Below are 23,448 nucleotides of genomic sequence, written 5' to 3'. Positions count from 1 at the left end.
TAATCGAATTCCACCGGATTTCTTTTGGAACTCATGTGGATCACCTCACACTTTTCGTTATATAGCGTCAACCGCCACCTGCCACACCATACAGCAATCTTTTCTAAATCGCTTTGCAACTGATACTGGTCTTCGGATTACCTTACTAGACGGTGAATTACAGCATCATTTGCTAACAACCTAAGAACTGCTCAGATTGTCACCCAGGTCATTTATGCAGCGTGTTAAATAAAGAAAACGTGTGTGTGAGGAATGTTTCCTGAAAGTTTGGCCGTACCTTTTTGTAGCACCCTGTATAGATCAGGAATATCAGAGGTCTCAGGACGGTTCCCTGGGGAACACCTGATATCACTTCAGTTTTACTCGATTTGCCGTCTATTACTTCCTAAACTAAGCCTTCATAAATGACCAATTCCGTTTATGGAAACCAATTTTTATTTTTTATTTTTTATTTTTTTACTGTGTGTGTGTGTGTGTGTGTGTGTGTCCTGTAGTGCAACGTGAGGTATTGCCTGCCCCCAGCCTGGAGCGGACGGAGCGGGCCTGCACCGAGGGCCCGGTGCCGCGCTGCCTCCGGCTGGGACAGACGGGCGCCCTGCCGGAGAACGCCGCCATCCACTACGTGTGCGCGCGCGTCGGCGGGCGGCTGGTGCCGCAGCTGTACAGGTGCCCGCAGGGGCTCGTCTGGGACGAAGCGCGCTACGAGTGAGTACACACACACACACACACACACACACACACACACACACACGAAACCACTCGCTGCCAGTCTACACCGAGCTGACGTGATAGCGGTAAGCACACGTACAGATGGCGGTAGCATCGCGTATGCCAGGTATAAAGTGGCAGCGCCTTGGCCGAACTCTCATTTGTACTCAAGTGATTCATATGAACAAGTTTCCGACGGCACTACGGACGTACGACGGGAATCAACAGACACTGAACGCGGAATGTCCCTTGCGTTTGGACCCTACCACCATTTTATTTCGGAAATCGTTAGAGAATTCAATAATACGAGAGCCACAACGTCAAGAATACGCTGAGAAAATAAGATTTCAGTCAGTACTGCAGGCGGTCCGGTGGCCCCGGTCGCCTACGGTGGACTGGATGGCCGAGCGGTGACCTCTCCAGTTGTCAGGAAGAATGTCCTTACTTCGTACTTCGGCCGCGCGTCGCTGGTGGCGCCTGGCTGGCCGGCCGGCTCTGCTGCGGAGGCTCCGGGTTGGAGTTCCGGCACTTTCGGCACGAAAGGCATTCTCGTAATGCGGAGTGTACTCAACCCCACCCCGTCTTTTTCCCTGCTCCTCCTGGCGGCTCGTCCGTGCTGTGGACGGGCGGAACGGGCTGTAGTAGTCCCCCAGCGTCGTCGGCTCACCCGGTTGTGACGGCGGATGCACAGGGCCTAGGCCCCGCACGATCTCGACGACAGCTCAGATTTATTTTGTGGGGTTTAAGGGTGCTCAACTATTGAGGTCATTAGCGCCCAGTCACAATTGTAAAAGCACATAGAATGTAGTAAAACTCAAGGAGGAGGGGGGGGGGACACCAGAAAGTTGTTACAAAGATGCAGATAAAGTAAGTGACAGATGTCTTTGGACAAGCCAGTCAAACTAAGTAATAAAACGAAGAACACGAGCAGCTGCTCGAGCGCCATCAGCTAAAATATCCTGTAAAGTAGATGGCAGACACAGGACAACACGAGATTGACTAAAGCGAGGACACGACAATAAAACATAGCGCACTGTCAATGCATGGCCACAAGGGCACTGCGGGGCTGGGTCACTGGAGAGCAGGTAGCAGTGGCTAAACCGGCAATGCCCAATCCGCAACCTGGTCAGAAGGAGCTCTTCTCGCCGAGATGGTCGGGAGGAGGTTGTCCAAGCAGTTGGGAACGGTTTTATGGTTCGGAGCTTGTTTCCTTGAAGTGATAACCAAGTATCCCACCACAATGACAAGTCTCTTACAAACAACCCCACTAATGTCAGATGATGGGACACAATGGGAGGCTTGTCGAGGCAGGAGGACCGCAGCCTTGGCTGCAGCATCAGCAGCCTCATTCCCAGGCACTCCTACATAGCCGGGAACCCACAGAAAGCTGACAGGAGAGCCATCATCAGCAAAAGAATGGAGGGACTGCTGGATCCGTTGCACCAAGGGATGGACCGGATATGGAGCTCAAAGGCTCTGAAGAGCACTGAGTGAATCAGAGCTTAGTACATACGATGAATGGCGGTGGCAGCGGGCATACTGAACGGCCTGATGGAGAGCAAAAAGCTCGGCCGTAAAGCTGGAACACTGTCGTCGGGGCCGTCACCTTTAAATACCGGCTCCTCGACCAAAGGCACAGCCGACACCATCGTCAGTTTTGGAGCCATCAGTGTAAATAAAGTCGCGCACGAAGTTCGGCTGCAGTGTATTGCTCACGGTTTGTCGGAGTACCCTCCTTCGGGAGCGAGCTGAGGTCGAGATGAATATGAACCGGAGCCTTGAGCCAAGGTGGTGTCGGGCTCTCACCCTCTCTGAAGGTGGTAGGGAGGGCAAAATCCAATTGTCGAAGAAGGCGACGAAAGCTGACTCCAGGGGGCAGCAGGGCAAACATACAACCAATACTGGCGGTCGAGAGAATCGGCGAAGGAGGACTGATAAGAGGGGTGGTCGAGCATTGACAACAGCCAGCAGGCATACCGACAAAGCAGTACGCCGCGCCGGTAGGTCAATGGTAATTCGGCAGCTTAAGCATAAAGACTCTCGACGGGACTAGTGTAGAATGCTCCGGTCGCAAGACGTAACCCCCGATGGTGGATGGAGTTGAGACGCCGTAAGAGGGATGGCCGAGCAGATGTGTAGACGAGGCTCCCAGAATCCAGCTTTGATCAGACTATGGACCGATACAAGCGAAGCAGGACAGTGTGATCCGCTCCCCAAGATGAACCACTAAGAACTCTGAGGACATTAAGTGAACGTGTACAACGGGCAACCAAATAAGAGACGTGCGGAGACCAACAAAGTTTCCTCTCCAGTGTGAGCCCTAGAAACTTAGTTGTTTCTACGAATGGGAGAACAACGGGACCGAGATGTAAGGATGGCGGAAGGAACGCTTTATATCGCCAAAAGTTGATGCAAACCGTCTTCTCTTCAGAGAACCAGAAGCCATTAGCCACACTCCATGAGTATAGGTTGTCAAGACAGCGCTGAAGGCAGCGCTCCAGGAGGCATGTTCTCTGGGCACTGCAGTAGATCGCGAAGTCATCGACAAAAAGAGAGCCGGAGACATTAGGTGGAATGCAATCCATAATTGGATTGATCGCTATGGCAAAAAGGTCTACGCTCAAGACGGAGCCCTGAGGCACTCCGTTCTCTTGGAGGAAGATGTCGGACAATACGGAACCCACACGTACCCTGAACTTTCGATCTGTTAAAAAGGAATCAATAAAAAGGGGCAGGCGATCGCGTAGACCCCTACCTGTGCATAGTACCGAGGATACCTCCTCTCCAACAGGTATGATAAGCCTTCTCCAAATCGAAGAACACTGCTACCGTTTGGCGCTTTCGGAAAAAGTTGGTCATGATGAATGTCGACAAGGTCACGAGGTGGTCAACAGCGGAGCGGCGGCGACGAAAGCCGCATTGAACATTGTTAAGTAGCCGTCGAGATTCAAGAATCCAAACTAACCGAGCGTTAACCATGCGCTCCACCTCACAGACACAGCTTTTAAGAGAAATGGAGCGGTAACTAGAAGGAAGGTGTCTATCCTTCCCGGGTTTGGGTATAGGACAACGACGGCGTCACGCCAACACATGGGGACTTGCCATTCACGTACAGATGCTGACACACCTTTCTCCGGCAGGCAAAAGCTTATTTCTCCGTACCTACAATCGCGTCTGAACGGAAGGTCATCAGGCCCCGGAGCAGAGCACCAGGACAGTGCAAGTGCACGTTCGAGTTCCCGCATAATAAAGGCGGCATTATAATTTTCCATATTCAGCGAGTGGTAGGAAGGTCGCCGAGCATCTCCTGCCTCTTTCCCGGGAAGGAAGGCAGGGTGGTAATGGGAGGAGCTTGAAACCTCCGCGAAAAAGCGGCCGAAGGCGTTGGAGACATCCACAGGATCAACAAGTCATGCCAGGTACCGAGGAGTGGGCCTTAATGCCCAACAGCCGGCGCAGGCCATCCAAGACGACAGAAGAGGGAGTAAAACTGTTAAAGGAGCTGGTGAAGGAGGGCCAACAAGCTTTTTGCTGTCTTTGATCGACCTGATACATGTTGACGTTCCATCTGCAAAACATCCGCCCCGATACCACCCACTTCGAACCGACGGGCAAGACTGGTAGAACAGATCGAGAGGTCCAAGTGGGAGCAGATATGAGCAGAGTCCGAGAAGAAAGTCGGGGCGCCAGTATTGAGGCAGACAAGATGGAGATGGTTGAAGACATCCGCCAGGAGGGAGCCTCTCTGATAGGATGCAGGAGAACCCCAAAGGGGATGATGGGCATTGAAGTCGCCAAACAATAAAACCGGCGGAGGAAGCTGAACAATCAGGTGCATCATGTCAGCCCGACTAACTGCGGATGACAATGGAGTGTAGACAGTACAAACAGAAAAAGTAAAGGCAGAAAGAGTAATACGGACAGCTTTGCTTGGAGTGGGGTGGTCAATGGGATGGGATGGTGAAAGACATCGTCCCGAACGAGCAACATGATCCCACCATAAGCTGGAATACCGTCCACAGGGGTGAGGTCAGACCGCTCCGAGGTATAGTGGGTAAAAGCAATACGGTCAGTTGGGCGCACCTTGGTTTCCTGGAGGCCAAGGACGAGCAGACAGTGCAGGCGGAGGATCAGTTGTAATTCCTCCCGATTAGATCGAATACCTCTTATGTTCCAATGTAAAAAAAGCCATGGCTAGTCAGAAAAAAGGGGGAACGAAACGGGTGAAGAGCTGGTCACCTCGACGGCCGCAGAGGGCCAGGTTTCGAGGGAACAACGTGTAGACCGGCGGGAGACGGATCCTGTTCCATCGATTCGTCGCCAGCTGCGGCCACATTCCTGGGTTGCGTATGAGGGGCAGCATCATTCGCCGACGACAGGCTAGCTGAGCGCCTGGCAGCAGAGCGTCTCGGCGAAACTGAGGACGGCCGGGAGCAGCGCCTCACGGATGGAGCGTCAGACGAAACGCGCCAGGGTGGAGAGGGGGATAAAGACTTTCTTCTTGGAGGCCTTCTTCGGGTCCAGCCCACCATCCCCGTGCCTCATTGGACTTCCAAGAAGGTCCTCACGCGCAGGGTCCGTTTTGGAACGCCGGACCTCGGAAGCCGGGGTCCGGAACGTTTCCCCGATGGACGTCTGAGAAGAGGATCGCTTCTCAGGCGGCGGAGGGGGAGGGGGAGGGGGAGGCGAAGGCGGAGTGGCCCCTGAGGCAGAGGGGACAGGGGCCGCGAGGGAGAAGGATTTGGAGGGGAGGGATTTCGGAGGCGGAGGCATAGACCACGGATGGGGTGAAGAGGTGGAGGGGGGACAGGATAGGGTTGAGGATACTGTGGAAGGAGCGGACACGACTGAGGCAAACGAAGTTGTCAACGTCACGGGATGGAGGCGGTCATACTTCTTCCTGGCCTCAGAGTAAGAGACGGTCCAAATTTATAATTCTTGAATCTTCTTCTCCTACCGATACGCAGGGCAGTCTAAAGATCTAGGCGAGTGGAGGCCAGGACAACTGACGCACCAAGGTGGTGGGGTGCATATATGTTCCTCACGAAGAGGACGTCCAGAATCACCACAAAGGGGCTCACAGCCTCACACTGTGACGACATGTGCCCGAAGCGCAAACACCGAAAGCAGCGCATAGGAGGTGGGACGTAAGGTCGCACGTCGCACTGGTAGCACATCACCTTTACCTTCTCTAGGAGAACGTCCCCCTCGAAGGCGATGATAAAGGCCCCGGTGTCGATGCGACGGTCTTTGGGGCCGCGCTGGACTCGCCGGACGAAATGCACGCCTCGGCGCTCCAGGTTGGTCCTGAGCTCATCAGATTGCAGCAGGAGGTCCCGACGAAAAATAACCCTCTGCGTCCTATTCAGTGCCAGATGCGGGACAATGGACAATGGGATGTCCCCTAGTCGGTCGCACGCCTGGAACGCCGCCGATTGTGTGGCGGAGGTGGTCTTTGTAAGAACGGACCCCCAAACGCATTTTACTGAGAGCCTAAATTACCCCGAAAATGTCCTCGATGTGCTGGACAAAGAACATGGGCTTGGAGGTGGCGAACGGCCCCCTATCGGTCCGAGGACTAAATAGCGGGGGAAGCACTTCGCCCCAAGCCGGCGGGCCTGTCCTTCCTCCCACGGAGAGGCCAAGGGGGAAAGGGCAGGAGAACGAGAACCAGAACCAGACACAGTACCTTTCTTTTTAAAAGACTCGGCGGCAGATCGACCTGATACATGTTGACGTTTCATCTGCAAAACGTCCGTCCCGATACCACCCACTTCGACCAGGGGCTCTCCCCACGGGCGCCACCCAGCTTCAGCAAAGGCCACCTGGCAGGATGACCATTGCTGGGAGTCCTGATGCCCCAAGGGGACGGGCATCTCTTTGGCCGACGTGGTGAGGGTGCAGCTCAGTTATCGGCAGTACGATCCCTGTGTTGTCACGGGGCTACAACCTAGAGGGTACATGACGACCCCACCACAACGGGCTGGCTACCGTGCTGGATTTAGGGTGCCATGGAAAGTCCATCATGATCGTAGGTGCACATGGGGACGCACTATGGGCGTAACTTGTGCAACCCATCAGGCGTTTAGGCCCAATTTGAGGAATAGTGGGTGCGGTTACAACGCCGTTACAATACTGAGTGCCAAGGCCGGAGTGCACTGAGGACCAGTGATACACCATGTAATGCGTCCTTCCCCAAAAGGCTCGTACTTCTGTAGAATTTTGAAAAATGGAGGTCAAACCCCAAGGGGAACCATTACATGGAAGGCCGAAACGGTTGAAACTCCTTTTAGTCGCCTCTTACGACAGGTATGAATACCTCGGGCCTATTCTAACCCGGACCCGCAGGGGGGGGGGGGCCGACAGCTCACTAATGTCGTCAGCATTGGCGGCGAGCGAGTCTGCCGCGATTTCTGCTAATTCTGGGTTGATTACCAGCTCTGGTCTTCTCTGCTGCCACTGTCACTGTCCCCTGATGTTGCAGTGAGGGCGGCCCATCCAGCAGCAAACATCTCCTTAATAAATATTAACATGTCGACCACCAAAGTGAGCGCTACGCAGCGACCCAGTACACATCTAACTTCAAGTCTAACTGCGAGTGCCTTGTTGCTACAAAAGCTGGCGTATTTAAAGGAAGCACGAGTGACGTCCTGACGTCATGCTCGTTTGTAATGAACGCATTCGTTTCACTTTCACTGCTGATTCATCTGTCGTACTCGCCCTTAGGTGTTCTTGCGACAGAGCTACGTGTTGTTACGGCAGACTTACGCGAAGTTGTGAAATGCAGAACAGCTGACGCTATACCCCTGTCTTGCACTCTACGAAAGTCTCCGTCTAACACAAACCCGCGTGCTAAACAATTCTCTATCGCCTGTTGTGCTAACCAGGTCATTGCCCCTGCCTGACGACACATTCCATACATGTGCCCTCCTCTTACCTCTTGGCTAACTTACAACCTCTGGCTATCGGCATAGCCAACGAAACCTTGACAATATTCCACGTTTTCAACTCCTTACTATTCCGCGACGCTACAGTACCTCTTGCTGCGGACGAGACAGTGGCCGAGGACCTTCACTTAACGACCGAGGGCAGCGGCGTTCGCGTAGAGCTGTTACAGCTAAAGCAGTCAGAACGTGCCTCCGAACACTGACGTGTACCAAGTTTCTGACGCCATAGCGTGGAGTGGCACGTTCGGTAGCCTTTCCTATCGTGCACAGCAATGTCTAGCATGTCAGATATTCTGAGCGTGTGTCTAACCGTTAACCAATCAGATGGCCCAACGCCATCTACGTTACATGCACGCTGTCTCTCTTCAGCATACAGCTGTAAGGCGCTATATTGGCATCGAGTTTAAGCCTATACGTATACAGGGTGGGCCATTGATAGGGACTGGGCCAAATATCTCACGAAATAAGCATCAAACGAAACAACTACAAAGAAAGAAACTCGTCTAGCTTGAAGGAGGACACCAGATGGCGCTATGGTTCCGCTAGATGGCGCTGCCGTAGGTCAAACGGATATCAAATGCGTTTTTTTAAATAGGAACCCCCATTATTTATTACATATTCGTGTAGTATGTAAAGAAATATAAATGTTTTAGTTGGACCACGTTTTTCGCTTCGTGACAGATGGCGCTGTAATAGTCACAAACGCATAAGTACGTGGTATCACGTGACATTCCGCCAGTGCGGGCGTGATTTGCTTCATGATAAATTACCCGTCTTAAATTGGAACGTTTACCAATTGCGGAAAAGGTCGATATCGTCTTGATGTATGGCTATTGTGATCAAAATGCCGAACGGGCGTGTGCTACGTATGCTGCTCGGTATCCTGGACGACATCATCCAAGTGTCCGGACCTTTCGCCAGATAGTTGCGTTAGTAAAGGAAACAGTAAGTTTTCAGCCACATGTGCGGATTAGCCGAGGTCCTGGTTGACGTTTCACATCAGTAGCAGACAAACTGCGCGGTAATCTCAAAAACGTCAGTGTTGAGAATGCTACATCAACATCGATTGCACCCATACCATATTTCTATGCACCAGGAATTGCATGGCGGCGACTTTGAACGTCGTGTACAGTTCTGACTATGGGCACAAGAGAAATAACGGGACGATGACAGATTTTATGCACGCGTTTTATTTAGCGTCATTCACCAAAAGCGGTAACGTAAACCGGCATAATATGCACTATTGGGCAACGGAAAATCGACGATGGCGGCGACAAGTCTAACATCAGCGACCTTGGCGGGTTGCGCCATTATGGGAAGGAAGGATAATTTGCCCCTCATTTTATCGATGGCAATCTAAATGTTGCAATGTATACTGATTTCATACGTAATGTTCTACCGAAGTTACTGCATCACAAAATGGCGATGTACTTCCACCATGATGGATGTCCGGTACATAGCTCTAGTGCGGTTCAAGTTGTATTGAACAGCATACTTCATGACAGGTAGATTGGTCGTCGAAGCACCATACCATGGCCCGCACGTTCACCGGATCTGTCCCCGGGTTTCTTTCTGTGGGGAAAGTTTAAGGGTATTCACTATCGTGAGCCACCGACAACGCCTGACAACATGCGTCAGTGCATTGTCAATGCACATGCGAAGATCACGGATGGCGAACTACTCGCTGTTGAGAGGAATGTCGTTACACGTATTGCTAGATGCATTGAGGTTGACGGACATCATTTTGAGCATTTATTGCATTAATGTGGTATTTACAGGTAATCACACTGGAACAGCATGCGTTCTCAGAAATGGTAAGTTCACAAAGGTACATATATCACACTGGAACAACCGAAATAAAATGTTCAAACGTACCTACGTTCTGTATTGTAATTTAAAAAACGTTTCTGTTTCCTAATTGTCTGTCACAAACATATGGCCTACAATTTTAGACGTAGGGTGCTGTAATAGTCAAAGCGAAAAAAGGGGTCCAACTAAAACATTCATATTCATTTATGTACTACACGAATATTTAATAGGAACCCCCCATTTTTGTTTAAAAAGCGCAGTTGATATCCGTTTGACCTATGACAGCGCCATCTGGTTTCCCCTTTCAAGCTAGACAAGAATCGTTCTTTGTAGTTATTTCTTTTGACGCTATTTCGTGAGATACTTGGCCCGGTCACGATCATTGGACCACCCTGTATATGCCATTTCTGAGCACCAGCAAATTGAGAATCACTCGAAAACCCGTTGTTAACTGTATGATGTTTCGTTATTTTATTGCAACGAATCACATTCGTGGCAAAAGATCTCTTAACTTGCGTATTATCGGACTATGCCATTTGAAGGCAGCGACACACTGAGGATCCACCAAAAAACACATTTTTCTTGCTAATATTTGCTATAATTAAATTTCAGTTACTAACATAGCTACGATTAAAGCTTTTAGCAAGTGGCAACATGTTAGGATTGGCAGTAGATGACGTGTTGTCTGTTTAACGTAATGATTTCCTGACATTCCGTTTTTAGTAGGCTCTGGTGCTTTATTGTAAGTTTATGTCAGTATATACTACAATATCTAGAATGCAATTTTCACTCTGCAGCGGAGTGTGCGCTAATATGAAACTTCCTGGCAGATTAAAACTGTGTGCCCGACCGAGACTCGAACTCGGGACCTTTGCCTTCCGCGGGCAAGTGCTCTACCATGCTGAACTAGCACTCCTGAAAGAAAGGATATTGCGGAGACAGTTTTAATCTGCCACGAAGTTTCATATCAGGGCACACACTGCTGCAGAGTGAAAATCTCATTCTGGAAACATCCCCCAGGCTGTGGCTAAGCCATGTCTCCGCAATATCCTTTCTTTCAGGAGTGCTAGTTCTGCAAGGTTCGCAGGAGAGCTTCTGTAACGTTTGGAAGGTAGGAGACGAGGTACTGGCAGAAGTAAAGCCGTGACTACCGGGCGTGAGTCGTGCTTCGGTAGCTCAGATGGTAGCCTTCTTGCCCACGAAAGGCAAAGGTCCCGAGTTCGAGTCTCGGTCGGGCACACAGTTTTAATCTGCCAGGAAGTTTCACTACAATATCTGATGTTACGTAAATGTAAGTTCACCGATTTTTGAGGAGTGAGTTTAAGCCAATCGAAGAATGTGCAGGACGGCTTGCGCTGCTCGTATAAAGATAATTTATTCCTTTTTCTTTTAAGTTTCGTCCCACATGTTGTAAATATTCTGCTACTGGGTACGAACAGTAATCAAGTTAGAATGGCCTTATGGTTTTACTAAAATGTGGGAATGATCACTTAAGATAAATTAGCAATAGTTCTCAAAATAATTGTTTGTGTCGCTCTGTTTGTAATGGAACTTTTATTATCATGTGTCATTGATTGGACATGGTACTTTCCTCCCTTGTCTTAAGACATACACAAATAACTTTAACTTAAATGTCACTAGCTCTATTAAAACGCACATTTCCCACATTGTCCTTATTCTAATGTCGGAATTTTACGCGTGCTCGTTTCTTAAACAGCGTGATTCACGAACTAGAAACATCCAGCGACTGCCGCTGGAGTGCGTTGCGATCGCATTTGCTACGTTGGGGCCCACGTACCGTATGCACAAGTCGCACCGTTCCTGAGCGTTCAGCAGCACACTGAAAGCACGTTCAACGTAGACGTTCGACAGCACGGTCCGTGTGCCAAAGGCGTAACGGACAAACAACACTGCGTGAAATAACCGCGGAAACAAACACTCCCATAACTAAACCCACTGTTACTGACTAGTGGATTGTAGCCTAACAGTTAAAAATATTTTGAATGTGTGCAGCTGACAAAGGCTGATCGTTAATATTTACACGCAGTTGTTTCGTACCGAATACAAAGCTAACTAGAATGTCAAGTACCAATAATTGACGCATACTTTGCGTCGTTCGTGCTGATATTGAACATTAACAACAGTTACTCCCTTCGTCTGACGAAGTAACAACTGTTTTTTCATCACAGGTCGCCTATTAACGTCACCACACGCCAGTATTCTTCATGTGGCACTGAGTGTACAATCCTCACCGCAATCCAAATCGTGGGAATCCAGCGCGTTTGTCGCGTAGTCACGGTGCACGAATTAACATTTAAATACATCAGACAAATCACTCAAGTAACTCCATTTACGTATTTCCTGGAGGTCAGGCCTACGGATTTGGGAGGCCCACACAACCGTTGAACAATTGTAAACACGGTCGGCCGTCCTGCCGAAATCCACTCCAGAGTTGTTTTAAAGAAACAGACTCCCTCTGGCGCAGTGGGCGCTCAACTATCGGCAGTGCCTCACGCAGGTCGCAGTAGGTAAAAATATATTGTTCTCAATACGTAAGGGGTATTTGGCCACTTACAAAATCGATGTGGGACGTACGACGAATGTACCCGTTAGGACAGTGTGGTGATAACTGGCGTTAATGGGCAATGGCAGCAGACGGACGACATCGCCTGCAGCGCCTATCCTGGGCTCTCTTTACACTATCGGTTGGAAACTAGACGACTAGACAACCGCGACCTGGTCGGATGAATCCCGATTTAAATTGGTAATATTAGATTTAGAGTTCCATTATGGTAGAGACTCCGCAAAGCCATGGATCCAAGTTGTCAACAAGCTGGTGGTGGCTCAATAATGGTGTGGCCTTTGTTCCCATGGAATTAACTGTGTTCTCTGATGTAAGTGAACCAATCACTGCCCGATGAAGCAGACGTATTCCACAATAGCGAAGATGAACAAGTGCTCACAGCTCCTCAGGTATGCATTTTAGAGCCCATATTTACCGGACGTTTTTTCCTTGTTTTGGCCCATACTACCACCTCTAAAAGTTGCGTAGCCTAATTTCTTACGGAGGACACTAACAGCATATGTATTCCAGTGTCAGTGGCATCAGAACGATTTTCGCTTGTAACTTTCGACTCGTTGGCTTCCGAAGCAGGGATCAGGGCCTCAAATGGATACATTTATCAACCTCCATCACCCTAGAAAGTTTGTATCATCATCATATCACGCTCTATATTCGTAAATTTAAATGCTCCTTCGCCTGTAAATACGACACTCAGTAGCGTCGTTTAATGACATTGCCGGACATGGGCTCCTATTCAAAATATTATATACTCACTCCCCTCTACAAGCCCGGAAATTCCCGATACGAACTTCTAGAACACCCCGTGTAGCAGTCAGACAGCGCGATTTGGGCCTGGCTGCCAGACGTTTCGTCGGACCTCTTTCTGTCTCACTTCGTGTGCCAAAGAATAACGGGCCTACAAGGCGAAGCTGGACGCTGGCTCAACCACCGAAGCTTCGCACCCCACCGCTGCCTACATCCGTCCGCAGCCTGTAAAACTACCGTTCCGTAATATTTTCTTGGTAGGTTTCACAAATTTTGTAATATTATAAGTAGATTTAATAGAAATAAAGCGTTATTTAAAATTTTTGCTTAAATGAACTATATTTAGGTAAAAACTGCACAGAATAAAGAAATAATTCATTTAATTTAAGTTTTGCAATGAAAACCGGATGACGAGGGCATCTTGTTACGATATTTCGGCTGACAAGCACTCATACCTATTCAGGTGAGCGACTTTTATTACAGACTCCTGGGACAGAAAGCTCTGTTGATTACCGAAAGTTGCGATTCCACACGTCTTCTTTGACCCGAGACGTCAGAAAGATGGCGGATATCCATTTCTCACGTGCATATTTTATCGGCATTGTGCGACATCCCGGTATTCTGTAGAATGCCTAAGTAATGTATAGAATTCCTGATGTTTATAAGCAGACTATGAAACTTGAGTTTTTTGTGAAAGTATTACATACTTTTCTTAGGCATTCTATACAACGAATCAATGGTACTGGCTGTTCTGTATAACGCCTACGTAAAGTGTTAAAGGCTTCTCATCTTGTGCCTTTTATTAATTAATAAGCATTTGAAACAAAGAACAAACCTACGAAACAAAAAAGCACAGAATATGAAGATGTTTGATGGATGAAACATGCGTGTTCGAGGAAATATAACACGTGTTCTTTGGTCGTAAGTGTGCCAAAGTGCAGTGCCTCGCCTCCTCACACAACATTTTTCTATCGCACATCACTGTACTTCGCTTTGCGGAACTGAAACGTGTATGTTTTGTAATAGATGCCATGAAACCATGTTCAGGACAGTGGAAATTAAAATGTCCTGTGGTCTCTTTCCTGCTTACAGTCGGCCGGTTCGACATTGTCTTTTTTTAAAAAAAGCTCTTCAGAAAATTTGCATTCTTTATTCCCTATCAGTTAACTTGCTGCTGTTTGTGAAAATTAAATATAGGATACATAAACCCATTAAAGACATGACAAGCAAGACAATACAAATTTCTTCAATCCTTAGCTCCTACAATTTGTTCTCTCTAATCTTGCTACAACTTTACATGGCGTGCTTTCCTTTCTGCGAAAGAATCCATTACCTGTAAGTTCGTCAAACATCTTGCTACATGAAAAGTCGAAATGTCGTTGTCTAATACTGAAAAGCAGTTATTTCAGCTACAAAACATCTGCAGTTAGGTACTACGAATAAAGAAATGGAAATACAATCTTTTTCATTGGTCAGCTTTTGAAGCAACCTTTTGCACGTCGTGGTCGCGAACTGTTTCGCAACACTGCATCTACTAAAGCTGACCAAGGACAACGATTGTATTTCCATTTCTGTATTCGTAGTAGGTAACTGCAAATGATTTGCAGAAGACCTACTGTAATCGCTGTCTGACGATTAACATGCCAGGTATCGTATCACGCAGACTACTTTTTTCAAAGAAAAACAAAAAACCTTGAATCGAACCCTCCACCTCGTGTATGTAACACGCAACGCTATCTGCTGCACAACTGCAGAGCACTACTGCTATATCCTGATAGTGGTAATTATTGTGCACTTGATTACAGCGTTGCCACATTGCCAATCTTTAACGTCCATTTACTGCCCGAAATTTTGGGAGATACTTTTTGTATTGCTAGTATGCATGAAATCACACACTGACTTCTCAGTGCGATTCCTCAGACAGTACTGACAACATTGGATCACAACTACAATCTACTTCAGAGCGCCACTCTACCAGGGATCAAGATCTACGGAATTGAGCGCAGGCTGACGATCATTATCTACTGACACCAACTACGTCATCTTGTATTTTTAACCCCGTTCATCCGTTCTCCCTTAACACAAACGTCACTGTGGAAAAGGGGGCCGGGGGGGGGGGGGGGGGGGGGGAGGACAGAAAATCAGATTTTATTGAGTACCCTAAAACCATACTTAATGATTTGAATATATTAGAAATTTACGTAAAATCTGGCTACACCAACAACGTCGATCGCAGTTCGACACACAATTTAGAGATGCAGCCTCCAGACACTAACAGCTGAGGAAATAAGAATGTCAACTGAAAGACTGAACACAATCAAAGACAAGCGTGTCTGAGAGGTTTATTATTTACGACGTCTCGTGTCGCTTTCACAGAAATAATTCGCTCGTTGCTCACAGATGCGCGAAAAATTTACGTTTTACAATTCAGTAAAGCGTATATATCTACATTTCTCTTTTTTATTCGAAGGTCACACTTAACAACAATGATCCCACGTAAACATAACTGATGCAGAACCACCTTATGCCGAGGATGTGCACTCGCTCACAGGCGATTATTAATGAAAGAAATACATTTCCATTATCAGTCTGCGGCCATCTTGAGTATTTTGACAATGAAACCGTCTAGATCAGTTAATATACTTCTTTAGTCATCCCGCCGTTTCTGCTACTGTCCACTATCAAAGATTATAAACATACCAGTTAGGCACATGTTTTGATTCTGCATTTTCTAAAATGTGATGTAAGTTTTCATATGATGACGGCAATGGCCGATACGAAAAATACGTAAAGAAATTGATTACCGACTCCAGAAGGATCTATTCGCAGAAGTAACAGGCGACGTTAGGGATCTTTTAATGTGTAGCTGCAGCTATTCTGATGTGGCGCGTCCCATTAGCTTTAAAGGAACAGTTTTAACAGAGAACTTACTCGGAATGAAGCCAGAGGAAGATCTACGCACCGTCCACGCGCTCGCTCTTCGTTCCTTACACAAATATCTCTCCAGCATTTGCACGTTCAACTCCTTATAGTATAATAGAAATACGAGAAATGACAGATTTATAACAGTGTAGAAAAAATAAACACACAAAATTACAGTGTCCTACCGCACGTCCAAAATATTCCTAACCGTAAGTGTCGAAGATGCGCGTTTCGTCGGTCTACATTTAATTCTCTCATCCATCCTTGACAGCTCACCGCTCTTTATTCTACTGCTGTAAATCTTATCCGTAGACGGGTACGAATATAATCTATTTTGGTACATTTTACCCCAGAACACAACGCTTTTTCACGCTATGACTGGACCGTAATACTACCATGAAAATTTTTAAAAAGGGCAAAGTAGGAAGGAGCAAGTTACTTCATGTACCTTATCTCCACATTATGGAAACAACGAGTGCGATTCATAGTCTTCCTACAATCTGAGTTTCGTATAGTCCAGTCTTTATTGTATTTTTGGCAGTAAATGTGATGTTCTTTAATATTTGTCATGATACATTTCGTCTGTTATCCATCGATATTGGAGGAACATTCTCTCTGGCATTTTAATGCTTTCCGATATTAAATACAAACAGATTCGATTTATCAGTTATTTCGTCACTGAAGCCTACTTTTTTTTATTATGTATGGCTTAGTATATTTTGCAGAGAGAATGGGTCTTATTACAGATCACTTATTGTGGCATCTCATTAACTAGCACAGCTTATAAATTGTTCTCCATATTCTCTGGGAAAGACGGAAACTACAAGTAAAAAGGGGAATATATGAGAAGCAAGTGGATTTAGGAAAAATCCCATCCACCACTGATTAGGTGTTTGCACTGGAAGAAGCCATATCAGAATACTTTTAATACAACAAAACAACATTTGCTAACGTGAAGAAAACCTACGATAGTATAAACAGAAGTAATGGGAGAACTTGACATAAGAGCAGCAGTCAGGCGAGGTGACTCAGTATCATAGCTCTTGTTTAAAGATAATCATACAGGAAGTAGTTGATACAGCAAGCAAACCAGGAGAGGGTATAAACAGAGGAATAAAATTGAAAATCCTTGTTTTCGCAGATGAAGCAGTAGGTGCCTACTCGCTGAAAATGTAGATGAAAATGTAGGTTAAAACTATTTTAACAAATCACGGGGCTCGTATTACAGGAAAATGAAGAGAAAATGAACTTCATGAGGACGGAGAGAAATTACAAGACAAAAATGGTGGGATGCACTGCAGGTCGATAACCATGTTTCTGATGAGTCTGGAAGACTTAATCTGCACCCAGAGCGTCATATTCACTCAACGAATTACTGACCTCCAAAAAATTTTCCAGAGGGACCAAAAGAAGGATAAACAAAAATTTAGGCGGAGCAGTGTTATTAAACACGGCAGAATCAGAACAGGTAAGAGTACAGAAAGAAATATGTTTAAGTAAAATGCTGTGGAAGATATTTGCATCAATTTGTGAGGGAAGAGAACGGCGAAGAAGAAAGAACAGAGGGGTCACGGCGATTCACAGGCTTATTCTAGGTGGCGGTAGTTAGCGACTAACTCCGAAAGTATGACAGTAGCTGAAAAGTTTGTGGGACAACTGTTGCTTGGGACAACGGGGACCATAATATGACGTTGGTTTTTGTTGCTATGTGGAGTCATTTCAGAGATATGGTCAACTTTTTAAATGGGATGCTGTAGTTTGGTACTCATTTTCTCATAATGGCTATCGAAACGGATCCAGTGGCGTTTAACAATAAGGTCCTGGAAGGTCAACGAAAGTTACAGAGGTGGCATGAGTACCCAATTACAGAATGTGTTCGAAGTGATGACCATTGGTATAAATGCAGTGCTGCTGCATGGACTGAGTGGTATTCCTGATCACTTCGGCACTTATCGAAGCACATGCTCTGACAACTCTCTCTCGTATATCCTGCAAATAGTAAATATTCGCCGAATACGGCGTATCCATCTAATGTGCCATTGACACGTAAACACTATTCGACGGTTTCGCAATCCATCACTAACAGTAACGGCAAGACTAGTATCGTCGGATCAAGCGAATGTGTATGATGTACTCCTTCGAAGAACAAATCGACATGCTTCTCATTTACGGAGGAGGATGCCAACGAAATTCAGTCAGAGCTAGAGACTTGTGTGCTGAAAGATATCCAAAACATGCTCACCCTACACGTCGTTCATTTAAATATGTACATGACAAATTGGGAACAACTGGATCTTTAACGCATCGGAAACATAACCGACAAAGAAAAGTTACTAACGAGAAAACGGAAATTTGTATTCTTGCTACTGTTTGAGATCCTTGTGTTAGCTCGCGTCAAATCTCAAGAGAATCTGGCATGAGCCAGAGTAGTGTTGTTCTATGACATTTTTATTTTATTTACTGACGAGGGTACATTCACGAACCATGGAAATGTCACTTTGCATAACACGCATTATTGGGCAACGTTGGCTGCGGCAAGTTGCACACCAAAAACCGTGGCCGGTTAATGTTGTGGGATTTTGGAGGACAGAAATATAGCCTCCATTTTATCAAAGGAAATCTTAATGGTAGGAAGTACACCACATTCCCGCAAGAAACATTACGTCTGTTGTTGGAAGAAATGCCTTCAGGAATAAGGAACAAAATGTGTTAACATAATGTGTGTGTGCGGCACATTTTTCGGTGATGACTATAAATGAGTTTTAGAGAATTCCGAAATCGTTGTATTGGACACGGAGGAAATGTGGCGTGGCCGGCTCGTTCGGCCGACTTTACGCCTCTGGTATTTTTCTGCGGGGATTCGTAAGAGACATTGTTTATAAAGACGTTCCAACTACACCTGAAGATGTCTAAGTACATGCTCTGACAATTCTCTCTCGCCAAAGTGCCGAAGTGATAAGGAATACCACTCAGTCCATGATAAGATTGCAGCACTGCATTGATATCAATGGTCATCACTTTGAAGGTCAACGAAGGTCACAACGTTGGCATGAACGTCCATTTACAGGATATTTTCGAAGACCTTACTGTTACATATCATTGGATTCGTCCCTATAGCCGCCATCATAAAATAAGTACCAAACTATAGCATCCCATTTAAGAAGTTGACAGTCTTTGAACCGAGCTCACCTAGTAACAAAACACCGTCGTATTATGGCCCACGTTGTCCCATGCAACTTTCGTCCCACAAACTGTTTAACTCCTATCGTACTTTCGGAGTTATTCTTGGTGCCAATAATTAGTGACTCATCCTGTATAATGAACAGATTATTATGCGGAAGCGAGGGCAGGGAGGCTGAGATTGGCCGTGCACATCTGTAGAAAAGAGCAGGGAGCAAAACCGAGGGAAGTGTCAGATGAAACCAGGAGAATGTAGGCCAAAAGAAAATGGACAGACCAGGTGGCCAAGGACCTTCAGACATTTGGAACGAGGGAAGAAGGTGGCAAGAGGGGAGTTGGGTTGATTTGGGGGAGAAGACCAAATACTGAGGTCACCAGTCTCTTCGAATTACGGAAGTAAGTCGGTTTTGTCCTTTCAAAGGAACCATCCTGGTACTTGCCTAAAGCAATTTAGGGAAATCATGGAGAACCTAAATCAGCATGATCGGATGCGGGATGCACACTGGACTCTCATTCGGGAGGACGGCAGTTCAGACCACTGCGCCACCTCGATCGGTGAAGGTGTCAAGAACTGAATACTTTGTGGCCAGGCTACTTGACGAGGCCAAAAGCCGACTGCAGTTTGTGGTGTCAGGACAGTTTGTTGAGAACACGAATCACTGTGTGAAAATTATGAATACGCCATTGGCGAATAAACAAAACTGTGAGCGGAGTTGTGCTTCCACATCTTTGAACAAGGCCTTGCTTGGCGTGGTCACTGTGTAGTGCATATAACCTGTTGCAGAAACACCGGCAAGGAAGATCCGAAACACGAACGAACTGCGGGGACACCACTGTGGAAATGGTATCAGTAACTGGGATATAAAAAAAACTTAATTCCCATATATGTCGTAGCTCATATATATTTACACTTGACACTGCGTCAGTACAGAATGAAGTATAGCAAACAACTGACTAAAGTTAAGATGGAGGCTCGACTGAGCACTTACTTTAGAGTTCACAGGTATGAAGTTCCGTGGTCAATACAAACTATCAATGCCAGAAGGTACACCGGTTCCGTTGGAGGTTCGAGTCCTCCCCCGGGCATGGGGGTGTGTGTTGTTTAAGTAATGTGTAATACTGAGGAACTGTATATCTAGCTCCAAACTGTACAGCTAATAGTGCTTGGTGCAGAAGAACAAAGTCATGGATCACTATCTTCTCCAGTGTATTTCAGTTCCCACTGCAGTATACGTTACGTTATCACAGTATCATCCATTCTTTTTACACGAGCATAACACAGCTATTTTCTTCTACACAACACAACACATTCTTCCATTCAGTTCCGTTTTCCTTTACACTTCAGTGTTTTAGTATGCTTCTCATTAGTTATCGAAGTATCTGCTTCATACAATACTATAATATCTAATATCAATTTCATTATGGTAGTTTTAGCTCTTTTCATCAATTTGTGTTCCATAAAATTCAGTTGAGTAAGCCAATGGCATTCCGTCGATCACTACTACTTTTATTAATTTCTAAATCTTATTTTCCCTCTTTTTCTACAACAGATCTACAGTAGCAAGAATTTCTTATCTTTCAGATTTTCTTCCTCTATATGAACTGTTCATCTAGAAAAATAATGGATTGTGTGTCTTTATTATTGATCTTCAGACCACAGCTTTTTATTCTACTGTAGATTGCATATGTAAATTGTATACTGTCCTGTGGCTACTTCATCATCAACAAATAGAAATAAGAATGAACAAATATACATAATTTACTAATTCCATTCCCTACTTTTTTGAGACCGTTCCCTTATAGTAATATGTTGGTGACATGGGCATTCGTGTTCCTTTTAAAGTGAGCAGTGCATTTACACAGACATTTAGGAGTATTTCTAATACTTTTTCCAATGAACAGGTCTCTATTCACCAAATTTAATGTTTTCCAACACAGATTCCTCAGAACAGTATCAAATGCTGCTACTAAATCAATGAAAACTAATCCAGTTTTCTTTTGTTGTTTATGTACTTTTCAGAATTTGCCGTAATGTGAAAATGTGATATGTTTATGATCCACCAGCTCACTGACCATCTTGCATTCCAAAATTAGCTTTCTTTTATTGCTTTCTCAGAAATCTTCACGAATAAATTCCTGACTCATAATTTGAACAAATTTTACAATCAAGAATGAGATTTTCACTCTGCAGCGGAGTGTGCGCTGATATGAAACTTCCTGGCAGATTAAAACTGTGTGCCCGACCGAGACTCGAACTCGGGACCTTTGCCTTTCGCGGGCAAGTGCTCTACCATCTGAGCTACCGAAGCACGACTCACGCCCGGCCCTCACAGCTTTACTTCTGCCAGTATCTCGTCTCCTACCTTCCATACTTTACAGAAGCTCTCCTGCGAACCTTGCAGAACTAGCACTCCTGAAAGAAAGGATACTGCGGAGACATGGCTTAGCCACAGCCTGTGCTAGTTCTGCAAGGTTCGCAGGAGAGCTTCTGTAAAGTTTGGAAGGTAGGAGACGAGATACTGGCAGAAGTAAAGCTGTGAGGGCCGGGCGTGAGTCGTGCTTCGGTAGCTCAGATGGTAGAGCACTTGCCCGCGAAAGGCAAAGGTCCCGAGTTCGAGTCTCGGTCGGGCACACAGTTTTAATCTGCCAGGAAGTTTCAAATTTTACAATGTTTTTTTTGGTAATACGGCAATAATAGAACCTAAACTCATTTCTGAGATTGTACATCACCGTGCGATGTTTGGTTGACTAGTCATGCTCTTAGTTACATGAATCAATATTTAGGTTTTGAAGTATGTTGGCAACTGAGCCTGTTCAATGTTTCAGTTTTTTGTATTTGAGAAAACGGGGTGGTTCAACTGCTACGAATTCTGATCTTATGATTGTGTGTTCAATTCCTTCCATGATTTCTGCTCTGAATATTATTGTGAACTGAACAAGTTTTGAATTTGTTCTTCACTTTTTTTGTACTGTCAGTTGCAGACTTGCATTGGATTTTATTTCTTGGAATGAAACATACCAATAAATGATGCAGAGTTCAATAAGTATACAAAACAAACATGTTTTAAATTATGCTAATCATCTGAAAAAATTTTATACATTGCAGAAATAGCCGATGAGTATTTGTAGCTTATACAGGTTGGCGAAAATGAAATTAGATCAGAAAATGTTTCAAGCATCTTAAGAAAGGCCATGCCGATTACACTTGCCAGTGTACACTGTGCCGGTCGGATTGCCTGTCTTAAGGCCATGAAATATTTTGTGGACCAGTTTTGTTTTACCTGGAAAGCATTAAACACTGTGTGAAAATTACAACAGCTCTTATATGAATAAAACTTGTGCATATTTATGTATAGTATTACACATGAAAATGGTACCAGCAAGTGACCAGTCTCAGTCTTTAACCAATAATTAAATGTGATTTCACATTGTTTTGCCTTGTGTAAGTAATAATGTTTTCTTTCACAGATGTGGTCTCCAGTTTTAGTGTTGTCTGGAAATAACTGACGACTGATTGGCGCCATTGGCAAGAAATGTACAAAGCTACATCATTCATCATAATATCTTTCTTCTAGAAAGTAGAATTCGTTTAGAACGTTTATATGTGCATTAACACTGCCAGTAACTCATGTAAGAAGATACATGGACATAAAATAAGACTTTCATCGCAGAATGGTCCTCGCTTTACAAAACAAATATGACTCAGTTTCCTGTCATCTCAAACATATATCAGAAGAAACAATACAACTGCAAACTTGTGTTATAACTATAATCAACACTTCTGATAAAATAGAGCAAGATATACCAATTTACTGATTTAAAAAGTGACATTTGTGTGTCTGCCGTAAAAAAGTTCTAGAAACATTCAGTGCCCCACAGGGATGAGGTCCCATTTATGACTATACTCATCAGCAGTTGAATTAGATGTATTTGCTGTGTTAGATGAAGTGTGCTCTCTCTACCACAGCGAATGGCACAGATTGGTTTGTCACAGAACTGCGGAAGTTCTGACTGCATACCAATTAGTCAGTGTGACAGTATACAGGATGGGTAAGACAAGCAATTGTACAGAGGCGTATCTGATCATGGTCAGAAGATGGCTCCCTTAAGCAGAGCTCACTGTTTTTCCATGGTCATCCAGTCACTCCGGTACTTGCATGTACCTTGTAAAAGATATGCTCTTAGTACTTTGGCACTGAGAAAACCACAGCCAACAGATTCAACTGCCACTGGAACTGATTTGTTGCTTAGCATTGTTGTTATTAACTTGTTTTAAGTGAAACTTATGACTTTAGAATTCTGGAAGAAGTTACACTGAAAGAGGTACGATGACAGTGGTACATTAGACCATGTATGGAATGCTTAGATCTTTATTTTCTGTCAGCACCACATGAGCAACCTAACCGACTGTGGAAGCTCTGTTGTGATCTCTCAACAGTTGATACAAAAAAAACACTCTCTCTCTCTCTCTCTCTCTCTCTCTCTCTCTCTCTCTCTCTCTCAGCTGTTCCTTTTGTGTGCACCTATCCTTTCTCTGGCAACTTGTTCGAAGGT

General features: G+C 45.5%; 1 protein-coding gene across 1 annotated transcript in view; it reads left to right on the top strand.

Annotated features, from left to right (window-relative positions):
- LOC126267961 (uncharacterized) overlaps positions 1-22,693 on the top strand; it is a 77,533-nt gene extending 54,840 nt beyond the window's left edge. Inside the window, exons 4-5 of the mRNA XM_049973295.1 lie at positions 523-705; positions 22,363-22,693. Coding sequence (XP_049829252.1) covers positions 523-705; positions 22,363-22,381 — 202 coding nt within the window. The 3' untranslated portion in view covers positions 22,382-22,693. The remainder of the gene's footprint in view (positions 1-522; positions 706-22,362) is intronic.
- The last annotated feature ends 755 nt before the right edge of the window (positions 22,694-23,448 follow it).

The sequence above is a fragment of the Schistocerca gregaria genome, chromosome 4 (genome assembly GCF_023897955.1).
Source record: "Schistocerca gregaria isolate iqSchGreg1 chromosome 4, iqSchGreg1.2, whole genome shotgun sequence".
NCBI classification, from domain to species: Eukaryota; Metazoa; Arthropoda; class Insecta; order Orthoptera; family Acrididae; genus Schistocerca; species Schistocerca gregaria.
The sequence above is the reverse complement of the archived record's forward strand: the minus strand, read 5'-3'. Positions and strand labels throughout refer to the sequence as shown.